Source organism: Dermacentor silvarum, chromosome 4 (assembly GCF_013339745.2).
Source record: "Dermacentor silvarum isolate Dsil-2018 chromosome 4, BIME_Dsil_1.4, whole genome shotgun sequence".
In the NCBI taxonomy this organism is placed as follows: Eukaryota; Metazoa; Arthropoda; class Arachnida; order Ixodida; family Ixodidae; genus Dermacentor; species Dermacentor silvarum.
This window is the reverse complement of record NC_051157.2, coordinates 115782860-115810108: the sequence shown is the minus strand read 5'-3', so window position 1 is coordinate 115810108 and position 27249 is coordinate 115782860. Positions and strand designations below refer to the sequence as shown.

The 27249-nt window shown below is 47.8% G+C and overlaps 1 protein-coding gene across 5 annotated transcripts in view; it reads right to left on the bottom strand.

Annotated features, from left to right (window-relative positions):
• Positions 1-26931, bottom strand: part of LOC119450557 (adenylyl cyclase-associated protein 1) — a 38901-nt gene extending 11970 nt beyond the window's left edge. Inside the window, exons 1-4 of one of the 5 annotated variants that reach the window (XM_049665958.1) lie at positions 26858-26931; positions 3843-4099; positions 1148-1225; positions 997-1050 (exon numbers count right to left, since the gene is read on the bottom strand). In XM_049665958.1, coding sequence (XP_049521915.1) covers positions 997-1050; positions 1148-1225; positions 3843-4085 — 375 coding nt within the window. In that variant the 5' untranslated portion in view covers positions 4086-4099; positions 26858-26931. Of the gene's footprint in view, positions 1-996; positions 1051-1147; positions 1226-3842; positions 4100-7185; positions 7665-11479; positions 11640-26857 lie in introns of those variants that run through there. The other 4 variants (XM_049665960.1, XM_049665959.1, XM_049665957.1 and 1 more) reach the window with 4 other exon arrangements.
• Between the last annotated feature and the right edge of the window lie 318 nt (positions 26932-27249).

The window sequence follows — 27249 nt, the reverse complement described above, 5'->3', positions numbered from 1 at the left end:
AGCACACAGTGGGTTACGATGGATGCCATAGCGAAGGGCTCCATGGTTATTTCGACCACCTGGGGTTCTTTAACTGTGCACCTAAATCAAAGTACACCAGCATTTTTGCATTTCACAGAAATGTGGCCACCATGGTTGGAAGTCAAACTTGTGACCTTGTGCATTGCAGCAGGAGGTCGTAGCCATTGAGCCACCATGGCCGGTAAATTTCCAGTTCCAGATACAAACACTAAGTAATGCTGCATGCAATGCAAGAACAACAGCCTTTACAACCTGTGCTTTATATTATGTACACTGCCATGCACTTCACAAACATGGCCCTCCCTCTACCTTTACAGCAAAGCCAGCTCCCAGTAGCAATTTCTTATATTTTTTTTTCCTAGTGTACTATTGACTCTGCCCTTCGTGTTGAAGGTCCAACTTTTTCCTTTCTCTTTCACTCTCAAGATTGTGTGTTAAGCAACACGAAAGAGCTACATTTGGCCCCAAAGATGCCAGACATTTCAAGCTGCAAGGCTAAGGAAAGCAAGCTTTCACTGATTTCCATAGACGAAGGAAAGAATTTGTGTTCTGTAGCATTTATGAAACTATCAAGTGTCCTAGCCAGTTTTCGTGGCCAGTACAGCACGCTTTGATAGGACTACAAACCACCAGCACATTTCCATCAGTCTTAGCTGGCTTAGAAGAGCCTGTGAAGTTGGTAACTTGCTTCAGAGCGCTAGAGGACACACTTACATACATACACTCACACACACACAAACACCCAAAGAAATGACACACTCACTTCTTCACACAGGCACTTGTGTGAAAAAGTGAGGAGCATCCTTTCTTGGGGTGTTTGTGTGTGCAAGTGCATCCGTGTATATGAGTGTGTTCTCTTGCGCTGTGAAGCAAGTTACCAAGATGGATTACCAACTAGCCCAGCTACAAGTTGTTCTAAGTTCTTCTATGAAGCTTTAATTCTCTTAGGTTTGCTGATCACCAAAAAAGAAGTACCTGGATTGCCTGGATCTGCTCTGATGTTGGTTGCAGAAGTGTCACAAGGCCATGCTGGGTGCCGGAAAAACAAAGGAAGAGAATGCCTTATAGCAGAACATTTAGATACAAAATGCACATGCACTGCGCGACAGCTACAGATTTCTTTTACCTTGTCGGGCTGTCGAGACTTGGCCGCAACACCGAGGAACTGTCGCTGTGTCAGCAGAGCTTTCTCCACCATGCTTGCCTGTTGATTTGGTGGGGAAAATTAGCATACATCAGATGTACATATATCTATAGCACATATTGTCATATGTTGGTGTACCTCTGGCTTTCCTGGTACTAATTACAAATGCCTCACTTTTGGCTGTATCAAGCACTGGAAGCAACCGACTTGCAAGAACAAGACAGAAGTGCATAGTGTGTACTTCAAGAATGGCTTTTTGGGCTAGTTGGTTATATACATCAGAGGTGGTCGTAGCGCTAGAAAACACGGACAAGAACAATATTTGTCAGAGCAACATTTGCTCTGACTACAAATGAATTTGCGTTCCTGGATGTGGCCGGTTTTCATGTGTGATGATTGGGCCTTTTCTGCATGCGGGCCTACAAATGCGGTTGTTTCTCGAAATAAACACTCAGTTGAAAGCTGGCGCTCGTCCTGTTCTCTCATTCTTGTCCGTGTTTTCTAGCGCTATGACCACCTCTGGTGTGTACTTCACCCATTTATGAAACTTATATTGCAATAAAAACACAATAGAAACACTGAAATAGAAAAAGCTGTTATGAAATATTCTTTGACCACTTCCAAGCAGCTGGTGCTGCAATGTTGTCAGTAATACAATAGAATACTATAGCTGATAACTTAGCATAGCAGACATTACAGAAAAATGTAACCGATTACAATCACACTTGCTTTGCTCAAAACTAGCTTGTTTCATTTCTCAATTACAGCCTCAGAAAGCAAATGAGACAAAAATTGCATGAAGTACCCTAAGAATGCTAACGTATTCAAATTCAGCAGAACCTATCGCATGATGACTGTCGACGGTAATGCGTTTAGCATTGACTCAGTATAACGACACAATGTATTCCCACTGTCAAAACGAGTTATGTATGAGGCGTGTGCTGCAATGGGATTCCTCTTTCACTCGCCGCCATCTAGTGCCGCTGCTGCAAAGCCTGTGTGTGGCCTCCAAAATCCATGGCGCACTGGTGCATGTGAACACTGCGAAACGAGTCATGCGGCAACCAAGCTCCTCTCTTGCACTTCTTTCTGGCCACATACTCATCAGGCGTACAGCAGCCTGATGCGCTACCCATTCGACCCGGACTACCCAGTTGACCCAGGTAAGCAGGAAAATGGTTAGATACAAACATTGAGTGTTCTTTGAGAAGCGTGAAAGACGAGTCCCGCTAGAGTACAGGCGTCATGCATAACTCATTTCGATGGTGGCAACATGTTGTGTTGCTATATAGATTCAATGCTAAATTCATTACTGTAGACAGTCATCACGAGATTGATTAGGCCAAATTTTTTTTAGAGTCAATACTAGCAATTATCTTAGGTTAGGTTTTCTTGCAAAGACACCAGCTGCAATGCTGGAGACTCTCCTGCCACATGCACTAGCCCCACTTTCTGCGATTGGCATTTCCTCATGATGACAAATCAGAATGCTGTTCATGGAGTTCTTTTCCTTGTGCATAAAAGCTGCACAATTGCACTGCTGTCTACGAACAAAAGCTAGTACTTTACTAAACTAAAGCTAGTACAATAAAGGTAGCCTTTTGTTAAGTGAAGACAGCAACTGAATTACGAGCAAATTTCTTGCTCAAGAAAAAATGCAATGAATTATAATAAGGCCTCTAGTGTGAGTAATTTAATGTCACGAGGGCTTGTTCTGCTCTAACAACCACTACTCTTCATTCACACTTGACTTCACTCTTCCTAGCATTGCACATCCCATTGTGCCGTAGTATTATCATATCCCAACCACAAGCTTGTGTAGCATGTGCAACTTTCCTGCAGTTACAAAAGAATGCACATCCGAAGTGCAGGAGTACAAATTCATTGGCCACATCATGCTGAATACAATAATACTCATCAGATCACCAAACCTAAGCACGATAAAATGAAGGTTTGAGCAGGCTTGTAATCCCCTGTAGCCAGCTATCCCGCAGATTGACAAATGGACTGAAAGGCATACATATATGAAGAACTTCTTCTAGCAAATGATTAATTATGAAGCAGTGAAAGAACAGTTTCATTCCAAGTCTACCGCTTTCACTCTTAATCTACTCGCACACTAGCTGGCCACGAAAGCTAAGCAAGTTTGGCATCAATCCCTGTAAGAGAGATCGAGTGAACTATCCGAGTGCTGATGCCTCTTCTCCAGCGGAGGACACCAGAGGGAGCAACAGTTACAGTGCCCATGGCAAGGGATTATCCTTACCCCTCTTAGTAATTATTCCTGATACCCTGGAAAGAGAGAACATAAGCGCAAAAATGCGCACATTACATTATCCCTGACACCTTCACTGGGATAATGTAACAATTCTATTCCAAAAATTTGTTTTGCACTTCATGTGGTTTACAGCACAGCTCGACCTATGCTATCACCAGGATCGGCTGGTCATGAGTGGTGGATACTAAGGAAGAAATGGAACCGAGTGAAAAGCATTCTTTCACTATTCCTGCTACCCTGTAGAAAGAGTCCAAGGGTTAGCACTTCTTCAATGACATTGCAGTGGCAACGTTATCCACACACACACACACACACACACACACGTGCGTGCTTGTCTAATTTCTTCCAATATCACTGACAAGCAGCTGATCAGGTGTGGATGCAGTCATGGGTACCCACTTGAGTCTGGACATCTCCCCCAATAGTGCGGCTGAGGGCCAGGTACGCCTGCACGGGCCCTCTAAGGAGTGCCTCGTAGCCCTGCACAGAGGCTGACACCAGCTCCACTGAGGTGCCGCGCTGCAGAAGGCGCGCTGCGGGAGAGCCCCCACCCCCTCCAAAGGCCTGACCCTCACAGCGCTCCAGCCGGAAGGCCACCTGCTCCAGGCGGTCCACCAGCGCAGCCAACTCCGGGACTGACATGGTCGTCACACTGCCTGCAAGGTTAGAAAGGCATGCTTCACTTGTACCAGTTGGACCGGTTGGTTGCCCTTCATAGTAGGAAAATAATCAGCGTGCACAAGGATAATGTTGAGGATGACACATCAGCAGTGCCAAATCGCCATCAAAACTTTGTTTACAAACACAAGTTGCACAACAAATCAATGTGCAAATAACTAACTGACAGAATTTGGTTTATTAATTATAATTATTCACTTCAGGGTATGCAACACAAATGCACAAATTACGCTAGCCATTGCTCAAAGCTTCAAGGCAAGGACTTCGTCAGATAAGAGTAGTAAGTTTTAAGTTCTCAAGCAAAATTTCTCAGAGTTCAATGAAGACTCTGGAAGCTAAATATTTTGACTATTGTCTGCCTGGCTCACTCTACTAAACATGAGCATTTTTCTGGACCTTTCCTTTATTTACATTTTATGTTCACCACAATTAATTCCACCTCCTTACCCCCACTGCTGACCATTCACACGTCCCAAACTTGGCACTGTGTCGATGATTTTTATTATAAATAATTTGGGGCTCTGTTTTTTACTTAGTCATTTGTAGGATTCTCCAGGAACTTGTAACAGTAATACCGTTACAAGTGGCCACAGCAATACCTCAAATTATAAAACAATGGCTGACCGTGATCCAAGTTATTAGGCAGGTGTAACGCAAGCAGTTTGTCAAATGCCTTATTTAAAAAAAGAAAATTAACAAAGCATTATGATGACAACAGGATTCAATCCTTAGCTGCAGACATCCTGATACCAATGTATTAACAAAGGAACATTGGCACCAAGGCAACCCCCAAATAAACAATACGACGAGACTGGTAGCTGAGCCTTGTCAAGCATAACACTGGTTACAACAAATGATCTGTTTGCAAAAAGTAACTGATGGCATTTTCAGCTGGTTGTATGGAAACAATATTTCTAGGCATCAGAGAAGCACGAGAAAAATAGCGAAATTCTCAAGGCGCAAAGTGAAATAGTGTAGAAACAATTGAGTTCACTATTAAGAGTTGGAGTTGGGAATGCGAGCAACTGTCAAGGACTTCGACAATGCCTCTGGCATGATGCTAGTGCATGTGTGACAATCTGGTGCAAGCAATGAGCAGATTTTTAACATGCGCCTGAGTAATTGCTGCAACTGATACACAAGCTGCTGCACAAAAGATTGTGCTATAGCAGCTTTCCTTCCCAAGTGCTCTCCTTTCTTTTTTTCTGGCTCAGCATGTTTAGCACTTTCTTGTTCCTAATTAAACATTAGTTTTATATGTATTCCCAACTTTGTGAGCCTGTTCGCTAGGTAAACTTGTAGCTGGCCTGTGACGGCATAACATCACTCAGACGCATACTTCTCCCTGGAAGAGAGATGAAAAGCATGGAAGCTATCAGAGTGATTGCTTAGAGAAACTAACCTTTAGTCATGATAACCAGCTTTGTCCATGTATCTTTTTCAAATAGCGTTCAACAACTTGGACCATACAAGAATAATTAAGGTACTGAGCCCATTCTTGTTCATGACAGTGCTTCTGCACAAAATGCTTGGCTTGTTTTGCAATACTTTTGGGTGGGCTGCACCACCCGAGATGGATATATCTGCATGCTGGCCTAACTGGCCATCTGCCTATCCCTACTGCATTCGTTTTAATTTTCGTGTAATGAGCCTTGTGTGATCATTCTATTGACAGTGTGGACATTTATTAAAAAGAACATTCTTCTGCATTTTCTTTTCCACATACATTTAGGATGCCCAGACACCAATTAAGGTTCCTTCAAACTTTCTGATAGTTAAAGTATTTTTGAAAGATTGGGCACCCTGCCCTAATTAAGAAACCAAATTAAGTGATCTGAGTGCCACACCCAACAACACTCATTTCCTGTTCCAAGGTATGTATGCTTGTGTGCGAGAAAAAAAAACTGGAATCTTTTTTTTTTTTTTTTTTTTTGGACCAAACACTTTCAGGCAGTTTCATGTGGTGACAGATAGGACAGCTGTTGCTAAGGCAACTAACGCACTGCATATAATTATTTAGCGAGTATGACAAAATATATTCCGTGCCGAATGACGTACCAAGCTCGAGTTGCTGGTTACGAGAACTCAAACGCACTAACATGCTGTGACAGCGATAGCAACCTGCGAAAACCGGCTAATTATTACACGAAGCACTGACATCGCCGACTAATTAAAAAAGCTTGATCATATATGCCAGCACGACGAAGTTGAAACGCAGTGAGTATGCAATACAGCTGCAAGGTAAAACGCGCTTTGTGCCCGTACACAAACAGCTGTATCCGTCCCCACAATGTCGGTGTCCGCGCCGAAAGAAGGGGCGAGCTTCGAGCAAAAGCAAAACTCAAGGCCTGTCATCGCCACCTGCTGCTCGACTTGGCCCTCCACAATGCGCACAGGCTCGGTTCCAAGGGACAGGGCAAAACAATAAAATAGCTCGCACCCAGCAGTAAAATCTCGATGGCCTGCTCAGCTCCGAACAACGCGCAGAGAGTGAGGAAAAAGAAGAAAAAAGAAAAACGCGGGGGTGGCGGGTGTGTCTCTTCCAGACAGCGGCCAGCACAGCAGCAGCATCCAAGTTCAGGTGCAAAGGGTGGGTGGGAGCAAGTGCCAGTCCAAAATAGACGCGACACGTAATAAGCACCGAAGTTCGTAAGAGAAACACTTATAACGATACGCATCATTTAAAGAAGTTTATGCTCGAAGAAGGCGCAGAGGCGCGCCCGCAACGCCCCAGTGAATCAACCCAGCCGCACCGATAGCCGTTGCTGAGTAGGATCCGAAAATTGCTCTAAAATTGTACCGGCAACGCCAAGGGGAAAAAAAAGGAACTTGCACCGCGTCGCCACCCACACCTAAGAAAAAAAAAAAAATGCTGTGACTCAACCGGCTTCGCAATCAAACGTGCCGTGCCGAGAGACCGGCCGAACGACTGCAGACGAGAAAGCCGGCCCGGAGGAAGCAGACGACACTTCGGCGCGCCTGTCAGTGTGAAATATAAAAAAAAAATAAAAGTACGGTTCGTCTAAACGATCGCGAAGCACTGCCGACGTTCGAAAACGCTTACCGAGGTGATCGCGAGCCACTCGAAGTCCCGCGAGCCGAGTGAGCACAGCGTTGAGACGGTCTTCAGACATCTATCCAAACAAAAGTCTCGGCGACGGCGACAGGGCGGGACGCTCTGTGGGGGTACGATCAACACCGGCGAGCAGCGGAACGTTCGGAACGAGGCAGCAGCAGCGCTCGCAGCGAAACGACCAGCGGGCAGGCAGACCTGTTTCCAGCTCGTCAAGGCAGCGTGAGCGATCCCTACAAGCAGGGACGTTCGCTTTGCAGCAGGGTTCGTGGACGCCGGGAGGAACGTTCACATAACCGCGGCGCAGAGATGCTCCGCTGGTGCTGCCGCTGCAAGCCAAACGTCGGGTCGCCCAAGCAGCCAGCGATCCGCTACCTAGGAGAGCGCTCGCGCGCACGATGTTTGGCAAGGGTGGGGGGAGAGATCTTTCCCAAAATACACACAAGCAGAGCTTCCGCCCGCCGCGACGCTCCTAGCGCCGCCCGTTGCTCAGCGGCTGCTGATGCACGCTCGCGCAAAAGACGACGAAACCGGTATATCAAAAAACAAAACACGGGAGAGGAGGATGCGTGTCGCCGCGCCACGCAAGTTCTTTTGCTCTTCCAACGGCATCGCGGAGTTGCTCACCCCGACGAAGTTTCTTCGACTGAAAACCCGGTTTTCTTACTGGGGCCAATGTTATTTGTTTTGCTCGCGGCCTTCCAATAATCCGGCATGTCTGCTAAAACCGGGGCGGTTTTTACGAACGCACGGGCGACCTCATAGAGACTCTGAGCTGGTGCGTTTTGCCCCAGCGGCCGCCCACCCCCCTCATGCCTCCAGCTGTGAGCGCTATTCTGGGGCGTCAAGCGAGCCTCCTACCCTGATGAACGTTTGGAAGCAGCGCGGTGCACCGCCGCGGCAAACAGACCGCCAAGAACGGAGCCCTTGCGTAAAATGACGTAATGGCTCGTTTTCACGCGCTCTTGGCTGTTAGCGCGGAATGAACCAGAAAACCTCTATTCGTTCGCTCTCAATTGCATTGTCTAGCCGTCATTCCTAATTGTACATCCATCATATAGATGACAGAAAAATGTAGAGCTTGTTTTATTTCTTCAATGCAAGAAGTAAATGAGCAGAAATTCCCAACAGCTTCTTGTTGAACGGTAAACAAAACACACTTGTTTCAAATGAAAATATTGTTGCGCTCTCCGTGATTGAGAACCTGTGTTTGTGTTAGCTTGCCTGGTTAACGACGCTTAGTGTAGCTTGCACTGGTTACCGGAAATGACTCACGCAAGCGTCATTCGTGTAGGCCACCGCTAAATGCGGCGACTGGCCTTGGACGCGCGCGAATGCCGTAAAGAGCGTCTGCTACCGAGAGCAACAGGAATGCTCCCACGCGGTGCTAATGAGAAGCACCGATACGCGCAAACATTCGGTCGAGAGTCGAGATCGACGCGTGTATAGCGAAGGCGCCGAATCAAGTACTATGCACGCGATGGAACCGATGATAGCAGCGCAGTCTAGATCGTTAATTAGCGTAGGTACATTCATCATCATCAGCCTATATTTATGTCCACTGTTTGACGAAGGTACAATAATTAGTTAGAATTTTCCTTTCACTGTTTCTCCCAAAGATGCTTTCGCAAGGAGATTGCAAAAGCATCTCCTCTGTCGTATACGAGCGATTCCACAGAGCATAGGAGAAAACGCTGAATACCAATTTATGAATATGCAAACATCTTCTAGTTACATGCAAGAACAAGTTTGCACTGAATAAACGCTCTAATGCACAAAATATGTAGCCAGGGAAAAAAAGCAAATAGAGGCAATGGACTCTCCTCTCACGCATTGGGTAACAGGACTGGGATCGTACGTGGGTGAGGGTTTAAACAATAATACAACATAACTAAGAAGGCAGTGATACAAGGCGAGGGCTGACGCTACTTCGAGCGGTGATCTCCGAGGAACGACACCTCTCTCCGCCTCCCCCCACAAGGCAGCCACGCTACAGCCCTCGGAACCTTTGTTCGCTCAGGGGGCCGAGCACGTCGTCAGTGTCGACCTTTGCCCCATACGACATCGAAGCCCCATTTCGACTTCCTATACCGAACGGCCGTCGTACATCCCATGCCTTCCCCGGCCCGTAAGGCCAGGAAACTTGAGGTGAAAGACACTTTATCCAAACGTAATTTGATTTAAATCCCGTTTCCCCTTACGGCGAAGCAGACGCCCTCCATGTGCACCGGCACGGTGCAGACGAAGCAGAAGCGGCGACAAAAGCCCGAACGGCACGCAAGAAGCCTACCGTCGGCCGGCACAAGACAAAGCGCAATCTGCCCGAAGTCGCACACAGCGCCGTCCGGCACTGCAAGGGCAGCAGACGACCTGACCCCGCTTGAAAAGAAGCCGCCTTTCCTCGTCCTTGCGCATTCGACACGGTTAAGCCAGAGGAGAAAGGAGAACTGGAAAGAAAGAAGGTGTCCCGGAGCGGAAACACTGCTGCTGCCCAGCTGTGACTACGTGTGTACATACGTGGCTTTTCATTTCTCTCTCTCTCTGTCTCTCGGTTACTCTTCTCAGCCACAGTGCGGGCTTCCGAAACCGGCCATGTTGGTGCGTAGTCGCAACGCAGTCATGATGATGATGTTTTCGCAAAGTTTACGAATTTGGATTTTACAAATGCAGCTACGTCAAGCTTTGCGGAAAATACCGCTCGTGGGCAAGTTTCGCTAGTACGACTCGGAACCTCCCGACGGAAGTATTTTGATGGTGAATGGTCAAAAGCGGGGGTAATTGCTTCGAGCTAGTTTATGCAAACAAGTTACCGAAGCAGGCGACAGCAAAGTGGTGCTGACGTGCAACACAATACCGCTTGTTTGTCAGCATTTGCTGTGCCAAGATTGCTGCTACGTTTGTGCCGCATCCAAACGCAAATCCTCGTTAATAAAGTACGTATGTAACCCCGAAAAAGTGTGCGTTCGACGCAAGCTTAAAAAAAAAAAAAAAAAAAAAAAAAAAAAAAGACGTGTGCCATCTCCCTCCCTCCCCTTCGCGCCTTTTCGGCATGGTGTCCAGGGGCAGTGGCGCCCCGAGGGGGGGGGGGATTTGGGGGTTGTAACCCCCCCTCCCCCTGAGGCCGACTTAACCCCCCCCCTTTTGTTTAACCCCTTTTCTTTCCTTACGCATTTGAGTACTGCAACTAAGATGTAAGACGCGCAATCGTCTGCACACTCGCAAAAAGCGCATTTGTTTTTTGGCAATTTCCCGTGAAGAAATCGAAATTAGTGCTGTTTAGATGGTATTGGCAAACTGTCAACCCCCACCCCCCCTTGGCAGAGATCCTAGGTGCGCTACTGTCCAGGGGTCATACGAATTCTAAAGTTCACAGGTTGGCAGGTATGCACATACACAACAAAGGAACTACACAAAAGTGTCTCCTGTTTATGGTGTAGGTAATATGCACTTCCCCGAGTCCCACAATTCAAGAGGTTATGTTTTTCTAATGCTTGTTTCTTTCTCGCTCACGGCGGACACAGATGGGCTGAACTCGAAGCGACGTCCCAGCCGCAACACTCGTAAATAATCACGTTGACGAGCATAATGGCTGCCAAAGACTGTCCAACTGAAACAAATGCTGCTACACAAATATGTGCAACAGCCCGTACAAGTAGCCACGCCTTCGTCCTCCCTATCCGTGTAAAAGACACCCCTTGAGGGTTGAGGCAGCATTTCTGGTCTTGTTGAAGGTGCAAAAGCGCTAATGGCTGTTCAGTTTCGCACTATACGGCATATCACGTGTTCTCCGGCAGCCTAACACAAGATTGAGTGTGAAAATAGAGCAACAGACAAACGCGTTACCGTTCTGCGTTCCCGCTCGTCCCACACCAAAGCACCAGCGCGACGCACACGTGCTCGTTAAAACCGCAGCCTACGATCCATGATCTGAAGCCTGCTGTACAAGGTCGCGACATACAGCATAACCTTGCGCCGGGTTCATTCAACCAGTGTGCGCCGAAAGCTGCCTTGTGTAGCACGACTCCTCTTAAGAGAGAGAAGAAAAAATTGAGATTACGTCGCCGAAGTGGAACAGTAGTAAAGATTACCTCACCGAAGAATAGCCTCACATATCAGCGAGAGTTTTCAAAGCACTTCGTCGCACGTTGTCTAAACACCGCCGACTCGGCGCCTACACGCCTTCTACACAGTACGGCGCGGCTTACTACGGCCGTAGCCTCAGGGAAGCCCACCCCACAGTCGCCCCTCGCGTGAGAGTGACAGGAAAGGGAGGGGGTCGTCGCACCTTTCACGCCGCGTATACGTCGACGGGCGCCTTCCACGAAGAATGCAGCCCTTGTGGAACGTTGCTCGGCGCTTCCAAAACCTCCAAGCTCGCGCGGTCTGCTTCGTCGACGACTCGGCGCGCTGTTGCGACGACGAAGCGCTGACTGCGCGAGCGCGCGTTACTTCCGCCGGTAAACCGCGCGTCCTGCCCGCACGATGCCTCGACAGGAAGCTTTGAGCGTGCGAACGTCGCCACTCAGCCGCACACACGTACAACGGCGGCGCATTACCCGTGGTCGACTTACACAACAACAATACGCTTCGAGAAAGCCCAGCGACAACCGGCCACTGGAGCTGCCGGTCATCAAAAAAAAAAAAAAATCACGAAGTGTACGACCTCGCAGTCACAACGCGTCGTCACCATGTTTCATATACCGCACACAAGGCCGCCCACCATTCGTAAGCGCGTCTAGCCGGAATCCAGCGTTCAAGGTCGAAAGGGCAGCAATGCTGCGGCGAAGTGGGTGCGCTCACACGACAGAGCCGATGACGCCAAGCGGAAGCGAGCGAGCGAGCGAGACTGCAGCTCAGACGAGACTGCGCAAGAACTCGCACTAGGGGCCAGTCTGGCTCTGATTCATTCATCCAGCGCTTTGGCGCTACACGCGCCGTTGATACAAAGATGGCTTGCACGCGCTCAAATTATGGGATGTCGTCCAGATTACACGGGACTTTCGTTTTATGCTCATCGCAGCAAAGGAAGTAGCAAGCAAAGGCGGTGCGCTCGCATTGATTTCGTTGTTCTTTTGAATACCAAAACTTCGTTGTCTGGTTACAAACGCGTAAGCGTGTTACGAAGAAGCAGCCATAATCGCGCAACCTTCTGCTCGTCCCCCCATCGGAAGAACGCAAACTCGCTACAGCGAAGTTGCCTTATTCGAACTATCGCTTTATTCGAAACTTGTGTTCTTGCCTGAAGTGCATATACATTTGGGGTCAGCTTTGTGGGAAGAGCGAACTGTGCGTAGAGTGGAACGCGCATATGCATTTCGCTGCGAATTTGTATGGTGGTGAGGATTCCTGCTCAGCAGACATGCCTTGAGCACTGGAAGGGCTTCATGTGTGCTAATGTTACGAATTCGTTAATTAGAGAAAATTCGATAACTAATGAGTTTTTTGTTCTTTTTTGCCGATTATCACACAATTTTTGGTGTATCCCACAACCTTAAATTTGGCTAAAATAAGCATTTCATTTCCAACTCTCCCATAATTTAATAACTTGAAACGGCCTTCATTGAAACACCTCGTATAATGCCTTAACGCTACACCACATTTCTCAAACCACTAATAATTAAATTTATTATTAGTGGTTTGAGACCCCTCAACCCTAAGACCCCTATTAGGGTGTGGTAGACCCTCACGTAAGCGAGGGTCTACCACACCCTGTGGTAGACCCTCGCTTACGTGAGGGTCTACCCCAGGGTGTGTTCAGATAAGGACAGATTTAGGGGGTCCTGACTATTTTTTGGTTTTAGCGAAAACGTTACATATGAGGTGGGCAAATGTCTCTGTAGAAAGGAATCAGCCTTTGTTTTGCGAGACGCAGCGCGGATTTCCACTTGCAGATTTTACAAGATTGAAGACCTATAATTCCAAAGCTAAAAGATTGTACACCGTCAAACATTTTTGAGTAATTTTAAACTATTAACACTACTGGTCCAAGGAAACTTAGACTTACGTAGCCCACAGTGTGCTTTTTAATTGCCACACTTTGCTTTTTGAACAAGCGCCTCTCACTGACCCCGAGATCAGTCGCTTTGTGGGGCCATTTTCGCTAAGGCGACGAAGCTGAAAATTTTCTGACAAATCTTGAAATATTTTCTCGCAAATTAACCCCAAAAATGTGCAGCTACATTACGTATTTTTTTCGCAAGGAAATCCCGAAAACGCCAAAATTGCAGAAAGTAGCGAAAATTGCTCAATTTAAGGGCATTTATATATATATATATATATATATATATTCGCCGATCTTCATGAAAATTTTATGGAATGCCCTCGTAGGACTGATATAAATCTATTACTGAAAAAACATACTGCATTAGCTTATTTTAAGGGGGAAATCGGGCCTATATTAAACCCTGTATGACCATCCCTATATTCTGTGTAGTTCTAAAAAAGTAGTTTCGCCCGAACGGCGAAGCATCGATTGCGATAGGAAAATTAGTGGACTAGCTAGACGAAGTAAGCATAGTAGCTTTATCGACCGTATAAAATTGTAAACATAGGCATACTAACTAAATTAACAAGCATGGTGTCACGCGCACACAAGCAAACATGAACACATCTCACTCGATGACCGCGGAAATTCGCGGTCAACACGCTGGAGCGAGGAAACGCGGCAGCAGCAGCGAGCGAATTGACCTTCGTGCATGCTGTCTCTCGCATCAACGCCAACTAAGCCGCGAAAACACAGCGCGCGGCGGACTCTGTCCCCGTCGCTTTCAATATCCCGGAGCGTTGCGCGCGACGGAGGACGGCGTTTTTCCTCCCAGTTTTCCTCCCTTACGTGCGCGAGATTGAGCCACGATCGCCGGCTCACCCTCGCACGATTTCACTCCCACATAAAGCATACGGCGCGCGGCAACGATTTTATCGCCCCTGGACTTTATACAGAACTTCACGGCGACTGGCGATTTCAATTAAACGAAATCGGAATTACGTGTTGCATTCCGAACTCGTTTTTGTGGTAGTATAGAAAAGTGACTCGGGTTGTGTATTTTTTTCCCTCTTCTGAGCCACGAATTGAGTTGAGCTTCGGTTTTCAGGGCTCCTGTATCCGTAATTTTCCTATGGTACATTAAGGTAGCAAGCACGCGAGAGCGCGCACAGCGAGCTGTTTTAAGGCTGGTCTGGGGAAACTACCTCTGACACTACTTCTCTAGTTACACCGGCTATCAGAAATGCTCCTCGTTCATACGACCGATGCAAGCGCGATGAAGTCAATGCAATGGAGCAGTCAGCTTGGTGTTCAGATAAGGACAGTCGCAAAACGGGGGTCCCAAATATTTATTGATGCGAAAGCGTCAAATTGGACGAAAAAGTCGGCGTCTGTCGTCTGTAGCAGCGAAACAGCTGGTAAATTCCCATTGGCTGCGACGCCACGTGACGAGCGCGCCTCGACGGAGCAGAGCGGGCGAAAGGGTACACCTGCTGTACCCTTACGAAAGGCATTTTCGCTTACTTCAGCCTGTTTACTTCAAACTGCGTCCATAAATATACGCAGCAACAGAAGCGCATTGATCCCAACACCCTTCTTGATTGATGTCGGCTATTGGTCAATAGCAGCCGCGTATGGGAAATCTGCTATATTACGAAATAATTAAAGCGTCCAGAAAAGAGTGCAGGAGCAGGCGTCTGTTGAAAAGTGAGCGTTTGAGAGAAAGGTGACTTCGCGCTCCGCTTGCGAGATCCACGCGCCGCGCACGACTGCAAAATTCGGCTGAGATGTTCACAGCAGCGCACGCAATCCGCCGACTTTTTATTGCGATAGCAATTATATGGACACTTCAACCGGATTTCTACCGTCGGCGTCGCCGTCGCCGTGAGGTTCCCTATAGATAAAATCTTCGCCGCGCGCCGTATGCCCGAGCGGAAGCGTGCGGGGACGCGCGCTGTCACGGAGAGCGAACGCCTCAATCTCCCACGCGCAAGCAAGGAAGCGGGAAGCCAGCGCCGGAGGGAGCGAGGGGGGGCAGGGGGGGGGGCACTTCTACTCTGCCAACAACCGCGCTCGTCTCTCCGCCCGCACCGTCTCTTATCTCCCCAGGGCTCTGACCTTTATGCGCCGTGCATTCGCCGCTCAGTTTCCGTTGAAGCGATAGACCGCACGTACCTCGCCGCTGCGGCGTTTGCGCTTGCTGCCAGCGTTTTGACAGTCGTTGTCTGCAGTCATTCAGTGTGATCTATTCATGTTTGTTTGCGGGCGCTCCACACCACGCTTTTTCATTCAGTTAGTAATAGTCGGGCCACATTTTCCAACGCACGCTAACACATGCAATGCTGCCCGGATCGGCAGTGCAGCGCTACAGGTGTGTCCCTTCGCACGCGCTGCCCACGGGAAGCGCTTCTCATCAACACCACCGTTTCACACGCGCCTTCTCGTGGTCATCGAGTCTCTCTTCATGTCGGTCTACTTACGCCGCAGCACACCTGCTTACTAAATCAGCTCATGTTTACTACAATTCATATTGCTACCAAAGCCGCTCACCTTACTTCGTATGACATTGCTGTGTTGCTATCGCATTCATTGCTTCGCCCTTAGGGCGAAACTGTGACATTTTTTTTCTTTCAACAAGCCCGAGGGGTGGTTCAGCGCCCCTTTAAACGTGTTGCTCTCAGCTCTCTCACGCAATTAAGGCAGATTGAGTCGAATTAATCGTAGCACTTTTCCCTTCGACGCAGAAATACTCTCTCCGAAAGTCGTACTGACCAGCATTCGTGAACGGAGGTCATCTTCCAAGCCTGTGGGTCCCAACGGGATTCAAGAGGGTCTCAGCCCCTTCGAATCGAACGACTGAACGTGCTGCAAATCCGCACAGTTCGCGAGCCACGCGCAAACGAGAGCGCTATATATTTACTGCAGCGGTCAACGAAGCGCGACGAGGCTGATAGATTGATTGGTTGATTGCATGGGTTACCACCGCAAAGCAACATGGCCGCTATTAGACACGCCGTAAGTGGAGGGCTCTGGAATAATTTTGACAACTGAGGTTCTTTAAACGTGCACGAGCATTTTTGGTAGTTTGACCTTCACTGAAATGCGGAGGCTTCCGGAAGTCGAACCTGCGACCTCGTACTCACCAGCAGATCTCAGTCGGTGCGGGTATACGGGCGAGATGCACTGCACAGAGCAAACATGCGTGACATGGAATAAGACCATGCAGTTCCGGTTTTTCGAGCTTCCTCTCAACGGCTTCCACGCATGCCGACGTCACCGCTTTCGCTATACTGCAGGGCCACCGGACAGCTCCGATCACGTACAGCGTCCACCATGATAGAGAACAGAATGAAAGCGGCATCAGCGCGCCGTGTGGCGTTTGCGCATTCTACGGGAGGCTTCCTTGGTCATATAGAGAAACGGCCTTGTTCTTGGGCTACCCATAATCGGCAAGGCGCCGTGGCAGTACTGGCACTTTCTCGTCACGGCGAGGAAGACGGACGCGTGCCAGAGTGGCGGCCGATGCGGAACGCGTCGCGGCTTCTCCGCTTGGCTGCTTGGCGCCGCAGGGTGGAGTCACTGCTGATAAGCGACGCACGTGCTTCGCGAGACAATTGAATTGAGACATGCGCGAGTACAGCGGTGGCCTGCTCCCTTGGCAGCGCATGCCAGGAAGCAACAGCGACAATGTATCTAGAGAATTGCGGTGGCACCACTGGTACGAGGAGGCGCGAACCAACAGATGCCGGCACCTCTTGGATGTAGCGAAAGGCGTGCGCGCTTTAATATGTGACGTCACGCGGGAAGGCCGACAGCCATAGATTGGACGCGGCCCTCAGGTGAAGTTTAGCGGAATCATTCCTCCACTCTTTTTTTTTTTTTTTGCTTTCTCTCTCTCTTCTTTTTCGAGCCATTGTATTTCGTCATCTTCAGGCGCGACCGCTGGGGTTTTAGTGGGACCGTAGGCCTTTCTGGTTGACGTCACAGCTGCAGAAAGCACAGGCTTTGTTACAGCGGGAGTTTTGCGTCAGACCACCCAGCGTCACGTGGATCGGTGCCGGTTCAGGCTGCTAGGGGATAGCCACGGAAAGATGTGTTAACTACATGAAACTATTTTGTTTACGACAAGAGTCATCTAGTTAACGAACATGGCCCCGCGGGTACCCCCACCCCTGCCCATGCACCCCCCCCCCCCCCCCCCCCCAAAAAAAAAAAAAAAAAAAAAAAATCACTCGGGTGACAGAATAGCCGCTCGTCGTAAGCGTGGGAATGCCAGATTCTACTGCGCCTACTCGCCGCAAATATACCGTGTACTGTATAGAGCATGGAGAAGCTCAACAGAGCAGGAAGTGCAAGACAGGGTCCGTAAGTGATAAGACGACCGTTGCTTTCCTGCAGCTGAAGCAGCGTTGCATCTCGATTGCAAGCGGCGCGAGAAATTCGATCGTATACCGAGCGCGCTCGACCTCCCTAGGTCATTCCAATTTTTACTCGTAAATTCTCGCAACGCTATATATTTATATCGTGCATACGCCGCCTGCTGCATTTGAATGCGGAGCGTCGCGAAGAATTTTGTATATCACGTTCGCCACCATGCATGTAAGGGCACAAGAGGACTGCTACTCAACCTTTAAAATAAGCTGAACGGCAAAATCGTCGATAAAGTACAAATTGACGGCAGCAATTGTACCCGACGACTGTTAGGTAGCAGTATACGTACAGAAGACTCGAAGCGATTACGGTATATACAACGGGGCCCCGCAGGGCCCGTATATACTTATCCAATCGCCAAACACGTGAACTATGGTTCACGGACTTTGTATACAGAATACACATAATTCAGTGGCGATATAGCAGGGGTAAATGATGCACTCATATAACAAATCAGCTTATAGACCATTTTACAGAATCGTTTGAGTGGCGCCATCTTGGACTGATAAAGCTGCCGTTTTCCGTCTGTAACAATTAACCGAATGCACGGTATCACACGGTTGATTCGTAACGAACGTAAATGGTTGTGCGGATGCGTTCGCTGGTTCATGTGCGTGCAATAGTTTGACGTCACTGTGCACAAAAGTATAGAAAATGTTCGTATAACAGACCAAGACGGCGGCCACCATGAATCGGAAACAAAATCGTCTAGGCTCTGTCCTCTACCGAATTACGCAGTGAAACAACAAACGGTACCTAAAAATAACCTCGGTGCAACAAATATGCGCCTTGAAGCGCATAATTAAAGTAATTAAATCGGTAATTTCAATGCCTTCTTTCCAGAGTTTTGGCGCGTCTGCACGGTCGGCTTCTTGTCGATTGAGGTGTGCCGGTCCTGGACATAGTGCTAAGCTTATATGTGGGCATGATCCCGGAAACAGTGTGGATCACGTGGGCTGATTTGCCGGACAGCCGGGAGATCGCTTTAGCTATATGCTAGCAAAACGCGTTGCAGAAGGCGCGAGGTCTTATAGTACGCAGCATTTAATTAACCGCTTCGCGAAAGCTTCGCAACACGTGGATTCCAAAACTTGCGTCGGATCTGCGTAATTTTTTTTTTATCTGTGGGAACCACAGCTAGCATACAACACGCCCGTTCGCCCAAGCCAGCATGCCGACTGTCCATAGATGGCGCCACTGCCTAGGCAATGGCGGCGCCCATGATAAAACGGTCTATAGGCAAACTCTGGCTTCACCTGTGCTGGTAAGAAACTGGGGGGAAGGCGGAGGGGCTGCCACTCTTTTTTTTTTTTTTTAACCTCCTTGGTAGGCCCGCGTGCCTCTTTTCCATGTAGTCAGCGTCATTTCTGCGCACTTTCCCGCAAAAAAAAAAAAAAAAATATTGGCGCGTGTTCGAAGCATAACAGAACGATGGCATTGGGCTTAAAATAATAAAAAAATGTGGTTGATCCCTCTTATATAGGAATCGGTATAGAACACGAAAGTGAAACGTGTCTTCACAGAAGTAGTGTAATGTTTATTGCACATTGATATATAATGTCTATTAGTGTTTTGTGGCTAAAGCGCCCTTAGGCGTTGATGCACCCACGCTGACGCCTGGTGGCACGTCTCCTCCATCACGACTACCAACGTCGATGACCATGAGCAACCGTCGTGCATATGGAAGCTGCACTACGCTGCACACGCTAGCACAACGCGAAAGACGAAGCACGTAACTGACACACTAATACAACGCGCAAGACAAAGCACGTAACTGAATCGTCACCGAGTCAAATCAGCGCGTACAGCGCGTCGTAATTGCAGCCTCCGCGATCAACTTCAGAAACATTTTCAGAGCTAATTGCGGAGGCCACGCTCCGCTGTGCTGAGTACGGTGAACGCCACCTGGCGTTGGTAGTGCTTCTTGATGCCAGCGTCCCTTCGAATGCTGGCATCGAGGCGTCGTAGTGCTGAGACCACCGAAGCGTTCACTGTCGGTGCGCGTTAGTGTCATAATGCAGTACTTCTCTTTTCTGCTCGTAGGCGGCGGCACCGCCCCGAGCAAGAGCGCGGGTACACGGAGGAGTGTTAGATATATAAGGCGCGTCTGTGTAGCTCTCGGCAAATGCGTTTGTGGCGCAATGGGTTAAACGCTCGGCGATCTATCGTCGCGGACCGAGAGGTCGTGGGTTCGATTTCCAGATTTTGCATGTTTGTGGAACTTTTTCTTCTGGTTTCTTTCTTTGTATTATGTTCGTGTACATTGTAAGCTGACGTATTTCCGTGACGGAAATACGTCAGTGAAGTCTTGGTGGACCCCGGCATAAAACACTTTCGTGTTAAAATAAATGTCCTGCCTGCACCACCGAAATTCGAAGCGTATAGCAGTAGCAAGTAAGTACACTGACCGCGCCGTGCTAAAGAACCGATGGGCGCCGACGTTTTCGTCCCTGGACGCCGCCAAACAGCCAGCCGCTGAGTGAGAGCCTATTTATACGTCGCTGCCGTTCTGTTTTCACTTTTTAAAAGTGCGCACGGGAGAGCAGGGCAGTGCGACGAAAACAGTGCTGCTAAGGGTCGAGGCACCAACGACAACACGGCGGCTAATGAGACGAACGACAAATGCCCGAGACTGTACATTATACACTATGCCGTCCCGTCACTTTGCCTTGGCATGTTATATCCACTTCAAGCGCCAATTAATTCTATATGTTGAAAGGTTAACTGTAGGACTTCTTGCAACGCCTGCATAATTAAAGGACCTGCAGCTGCCGATGAGGTCTGGACTCTTGAATTTCTAAGCGAATATTTGTTGTCCGAACTCTCAAACGTATTTGAGAATCGATAAACGCGCATAAAGTATTTCACGGGAATTGTGCTAGGAAAATGGCAGGCCACTTCAGACATCTGCATAGTGCAAATCGTTATTGTCCGGGAAAAAAAATGAGAGAAATCGCTATATACAGGCCTGTGTTTCACGTAACTTAATTGAACCAAGGATTAAATTTAAAAAAAAAAAGCGGCCTTAATTCCGAACTGAATGAAACCAACGATGGGCTGCCGTCCTGTGGTGCTCCTTAGAGTATTCTTTGTATTCTGATTAATTAGTTACATAACTAAGATCAATTATGCAATTACGGGCCGTTGTGGCGTATAGTACAAGTTATCGAGCCTCATTATATTCACTTTTTGGCTACCTTATAGAATACAATGTAGTCCAACTTCGCAGATAACCAATTATAGCTAGGCTCGAGCAGACGACGTCAAAGTTCATGACGTCACGGAGAGCTGGTGCGGGAACTACGTAGGTGTCGCCACCTCTCTGTCGTTCTTGCGTCTTATATATATATATATATATATATATATATATATATATATATATATATATATATATATATCACGCTTACTTCCACAGTATAAGAGTGGCATGGGCCGTATTCTGAGACGTTCCATTTGGGCGAAATTTCGTTTTCGCTTTCAGGCGCGCGCTGATTGGCTGGTTGGGCAAAACTGGAAAAGAAGTCGCGCCACCTAGTAGTTCCGGTGTACGTAATTTTGACGTCACGGTGTCAGTGCGTGCTCCCGACATGTATTGAATAAAAGAAACGAATGTGTCGCACTGCGGCCGATACATTCGAAAACAACACACCCGAGCCGCTCTGCACTCGCACGGTGCGCCCTCTCATGTGTTTTGCGAAGCGTTCGAGAGTGTGTGTTGGTAGTGCATGCTGACGTCACGGGTAAGAAGCCGGTTGACTTATTGAACGCGACTTTCGCCTAGGCGTAATATCGCCAAAGTGGAACGTTTCAGAATACGACCCCATTTTAGTCTCGTGGCAGCGTAATTTACTGCATGCAATACAGCTTGATTTGTCTTTCTCTTTACAATGTCTTTCATTAGGGGTGTGCGAATAGTTAATTTTGAGACCGGATACAATACGAATGAAATAGTGCCGGAAGCGAATCGAATACTTCTCGACTAAACGAACAACCGTTTTCACCATTAATATAAAACGATGTTCATATCGTAGTATATTCACAACGCTAGCAAGGTTCTGTCATTACACTGCACACATTAGGAAGCGCATGTTTTTTATTAAATACAAAAAAGAGAGATACACTAGGAGGAGATACGCAGCTCTGTCCGCATACAGTGGACTCTTCGTTGAGCAAGAACACCTGAGTGACGTACGTACAGCGTGCTCCATTATGTAACTTTTCGTGCTTTATGTCTATGCGCTAAGGCCGCCGGCATGAAATATATCGCACGTTTGCAATAATTTTGTGTTTGATCGCGCACAAGTTGACGATTTCAAATGTTCGACAGCAATTCTAAGACTAGTCGTACTTACGAATAGTGTATTTCATTCGAAGGCCGAATCGAATTGGACAGCTTATTCGATTCGTTATTCGAAAGTTTCGAATAATCGCACAGCTCTACCTTCAATGCTTGGCGACAAAGGGACGCGCGGGGACGAAATTAAGAAGGGCGACACTGACCACTGCGGCAAAATGAATACATTCAAAGAACTGACTCAAAGAAACACCTTGCGACAGTACTACGGGCAGCTACGGTATACAAAAGCCACAGACATGCAGCACACCTGTTTACGGCATATGAAGATAACGATCTCTGTCTGGCGCCCCCCTCTAAACGGGGCAGGGACAAATAGTCACCTATAGCCTGCTTGGGCTAATCAGGTTTTACTACACCTACTGCAGTCTAGCATTTTGCCTATCTCCCCCTTCATCTTATCTCTCATCATTAAAACATCTCTATATAGTACAGTTACCTACGCCTCTAACGGCCCCGGCTCCATCAATCTCTTTCCTGCTTTCTTTTCCACCCATACTTTAGACGTCTCCTTGCTTATCTCGACCTCTGAAAACCAGCGCTTCTCGAAAGTGGATGTTCACTACGGTCCTTGCTGGGTGAGTATCTTGAACGAGCTGATTCGTCTCCGGACTTTTGCTACGTCACTGACCACGCAATTTTACCGTGCCTCGTCGCCTGGCGGGATTTCAGTAACCGTGCTTCTTGAGTGAAAGCGCGAAACGTTTGACAGCGAGACAGAAGCACGACGTGTGGATACCGTCAACACAAGATTTCCTTTTTTTTTTTTTTTTTTTTAGGAAAGACGTACCATTTCCCTTGCTGGTTTTTTAAAGAAAGATCCATTTCCACCATGTCTCAGTGCCGGACTTGTACACGCCCCTCACATAAACGTAACCGATTGTAATTACCGTTGCTTCATTAAAAGATGTTATTGATTACAGTGACCAATAACTGCCCCACTAAAGTAACTGAGCAATAGCTAAAAAGTTATCGACTAGTTTTACGTTACTTGCCTTTACACAGTTATTGACATTCACCACATCCAATAAATAGAAAATCGAGCTGGCCCAGGCTCTTTCAGCTTTTCACGTGTTGTTTTCCAACAATTGCTTTCCAAAATTTGATCGATAATCTTCTCTTGTTTTCTTGTGAGGACATATGACAGCGACATTGAAAACTTACTCGATGTGCGAGCGGCAGGGAAGAGTGAATGTAATACCGGTGTCACACAACCACTTTTGACCGCGATCAAGCCCGATCCGACTGCGAAATTCTCGACTGCGATTGGCTCCCTCGCGCAGCTTGTGCAAAGGAACCAATCACGACCGAGAAATTCGATCCGGATTGGGCTTGATCGCGATCAAAAGTGCGCCGTGTGACACCCGTATAATGTACGAACACCTTGCCCACAATATTGTGTTAATACTCAATGACGCGATGCTATAGAGTCTGCGTGCTCTATGAACTGTTGCTGGTGCTCGGAGAAGGCGCTACCGGTATGATGATTTCATGGCGTCGTCGACCGAAGTGACCTTCGTTATCGAACCACATAGCCCATGACTTCACTCGTCAGCCATTTAGACTTGAACCGAGGAATTGTGAAGGACGCCAGCAAAAGTTCACGTTCCTTGAAACTGAAAGTCTGGTTCAGTAGCGCACCCAGGATCTCTGCCGGGGGGGGGGGGGGGGGGGGGGGTTGACAGTTTGCCAATACCATCTAAACAGCACTAAATTCGATTTCTTCACGGGAAATTGTGAAAAAAATGCGCTTTTTGCGAGTGTGCAGACGATTGCGCGTCTTACATCTTAGTTGTAGTACTCAAATGCGTAAGGAAAGAAAAGGGGTTAATTAAACAAAAAAAGGAGGGGGGGGGGGTTAAGTCGGCCTCAGGGGGGGGGGGGGGTTACAACCCCCGAATCCCCCCCCGTCGGTGCGCCACTGGTCTGGTTACAAGTGATTGGTTATACTGAAAAAAGTAACTGGCATTACAATTAGCGTTACCGCGTTAAAAAATAGGTAACCGTTGAATTATAATGTTACCAAAACAACGTAATCGATTACAAGTAATTATTAGGCACAAGTTTGCTCAGTGGCTATGATTTTCACCGCTGAAGACCGGGCGAGGCGGCTGCAACGCCCTTGTGCTAAGATTTCTATAAGGTCCTCTATATCTTTAAAAGCAGCAGCACCTACAAAGGTGCACACTTTTATAGGTACCCATCACTAATGCCAATGTGAAATATTACTAATGCGAGACCTTAGAACAATGCGAGGCCTACAGTTTAGGTCAATCGGAGTAAGGTTTACAGGAGCAAACATCGGTTGCATTGGAATCGCAAACTATTTCTAGAACACTCTATCGCAACATTGTGAGTGTGATCGCTTCGGATGAACTACAATTTATATTGTATAAAATGTATTCCTTTTGTACGAACTGGATTTTTCTGTCTTTCTAATATGTTTGTGCCCTTCCTGCAATAATCCCTATTAAGATTACCAGCAAGTATGATATAAAGGAAATAAATAACCGTTTCCTTCATATGGTGAGTAGATATATGTTATTCGACTATAGTGCCCTATGCAAACGGTGCATGCGATACATATCCGGCGTACGAAATTCAACGGCCGGCTGGTAAAAAAAGAGAAGCTTAGTTCGCCTACTCTTATGTGCAGTGCCGCACGTAGTACAAGATCAAAAAGTCGAATCTCCTACTAAATTTCAACATTGCTTGTCTCTGACATCCGCCGACCGACTGCACGTAATTTGTGATGCGAACGAAACAGGACCCATTGACACACGTTTCAAGCCAGCTTCACGTGAGGCAGAGCAGAGGGAATGTGGTTTCGCTTCTTCGACGACATTAATAAAGAGATACGCGCCCCGAGGTAATAAATTACACAAGAGCGGTCCAGGGACCATATATTCACGCCGTTCCGAGATAAGGGTTGTAAGCTTCAAAACCCACTGAAGGACCGCCGTATGCGAAACTTATCGGTTTAATCTGGCCCCAGCGTATACCTGCTATGCATGGTCTGTACGGTTAAAATCCCCTACTCTACAAAGTATACTCTGCCACGAATAGAACGTGTACATTCATTCGTGAACGTAGGACAGCACAACAAATCCCAACGTGATACAGGAGTTTGATCTCCCCCCCCCCCCCCCCCCCCCCCTAGCAATACCTTTCCTTTCGTAGTATTCCAAGCGCTATGACACGCGTAGACGCAACATCCGCTTCGCGGCACTTTCTAGCAGCGGACCAGAAAAGTACGCATGCACGGCTGCCTAGAGCAAGCTGGTTGCGTTGGACAGTTCTTCGAGCAAGCTCCACCAGACCTATAGTTCCGCAAGAGCAGCCGACTGAGAGAGAAGACGCTCGTTATAACGAAGTCAAGGCCAAGTATATTGCAATGGTGCCAAACGAAAATATTGGTGTTCTTGGTACGCGTTCGACTTCACGACAAATTGAGACTACGACAGTGAAGCAAATTCGTTTCAGCTGCGAATGTTACGCAGCCCAAAAAAGAAAGAGCCAATACATCGGTCCGCAAGGCACACGGTTTCCATAAGATCGGCTCCGCAAAACTTTTGTGAGCGCCGAAATATTCCTTTATACGCACCACGTCATTACGTAGGTGCATTTTTGCAACTCCGTGGAAGCCGACTGAGTGACGTCCGACTTCCGCACGTTATTCGCTGCCTCGAATCCTATTTAACAAAACTGAAATTTTCCTCATACGGCCGCGTTGTAAAGCGCAGCTGCTCTCCGCTCCTCAAACATTACAGCGAAGTGACTCGGCCGGCGTACTCACACACATTCACAATTAAATATTACAAGTGCGCAGCATCCACATACAGCAAGCAACAACCGATCCTCACCTGTATCGCTACAATTTTTAGTCCAACCGCAAGCAACTGACTACACAAGCGTCGGTGGCCGAACTTAGGTCAACAGAAAACCTCCAAGCGCTGAGATCTAAAACTGTGAAGACCGCAGTGTTGTCCGGATTGGCAGATCGAATCGCGCAATGTCATCTCCGCTTATTGCATCCGCACTGAAGCCGTGATGAAGCCAATGCAAAAACAGGCATTCAGGCGTGGCGCCTAATCAAGCGACAAAAAACGTTCCGTGCCAACGCGCGGCTTGCTTTGAATACGAACACACACGCGCGAGTAGGTGTTCTCTCATTCAAAAGAAAAATAAGGTCGGGCAGCGATCCGCTAGTCAGTCTCACTATCAAAACGTCGGCTGCCAAGTAAGCCGACTAAATAAATTAAGCGTACAGCGGGCGGCGTCGCTCAAACTTCCGTCCTTACATCGCATGCGCGCGTAATTACATTTGTGACAAGTAGCTGTAGTGCTAGGTGGACTCTGATTTTTTCTAGGCGGCGATCGCATGAGTCGCGCCGATGACTTTTGGCTCGGACGCAACTACGAGGTGAAGGGCGTAGGTGCGGTGCGAAGAGCTGGAGATATCTCTCTTTACACCTCCGCAAATCCGATACGGTCGGTGACACTCGGGCGAGAAATAAAAAGGTACAACCGAAACACACACTCTCCCGATTTGATGACTGCAATGTCGTTCTCGGCTATAGCAAAAAACACGGCAATCTAGCTATACACGGAAGGATTGGAAGTTCCAGTTGGCTTCCGCTCACGCGAGATCGCACAAAAACAATGCAGTCACCGGTGAATATACCAGATAAGGTGATCAAAGCGCGCTGGCGCGACGCAAACCCTGCGCCCCAGCCTCCGCCAACGCCGGCGAACTGCGCTCATGCTGCTATTGAGCCCTCGCCCGAGTTGCATTGCTCAAAAACTAATTGCCGCGGGTGCAAAGGTGACCCATGGGTCCGAAAACGCGGTTTAAAACGCTCGTTTGAAGCATATATAAACGTCAAAACACTTACAAGTATCCCAAGCTCAGTGAGTCACAGCACGGCAACTCGGCAACTCCTCCTTTTATTGGTGGCGTCCTCTTGCGACCAACGCATGTAGCTGTTTCTTTTCAAACTTACAATAATAATGTGTAAAACTTAATAAATCTTAAATAAAATAAGTAAATTTTTATTACAAATGGTAATAGCTACTCCAGAACGCTAATAGCATAAAAGTTATGATTAAAAAGACTTTAAAATCGAAACCGAAACCAGACAGTGAGGCGAAGCTGTCCGCTTCTGACAACCGCAACCACGGTGACCGCACCGTTCCTTCCAGATTGGTTCTTTATTCTATGCAGATATAGTTGTCCCTTTCATGTGCATAGCAAAGTCAAATGCGGTAAAAAATAACCAATTAGTCA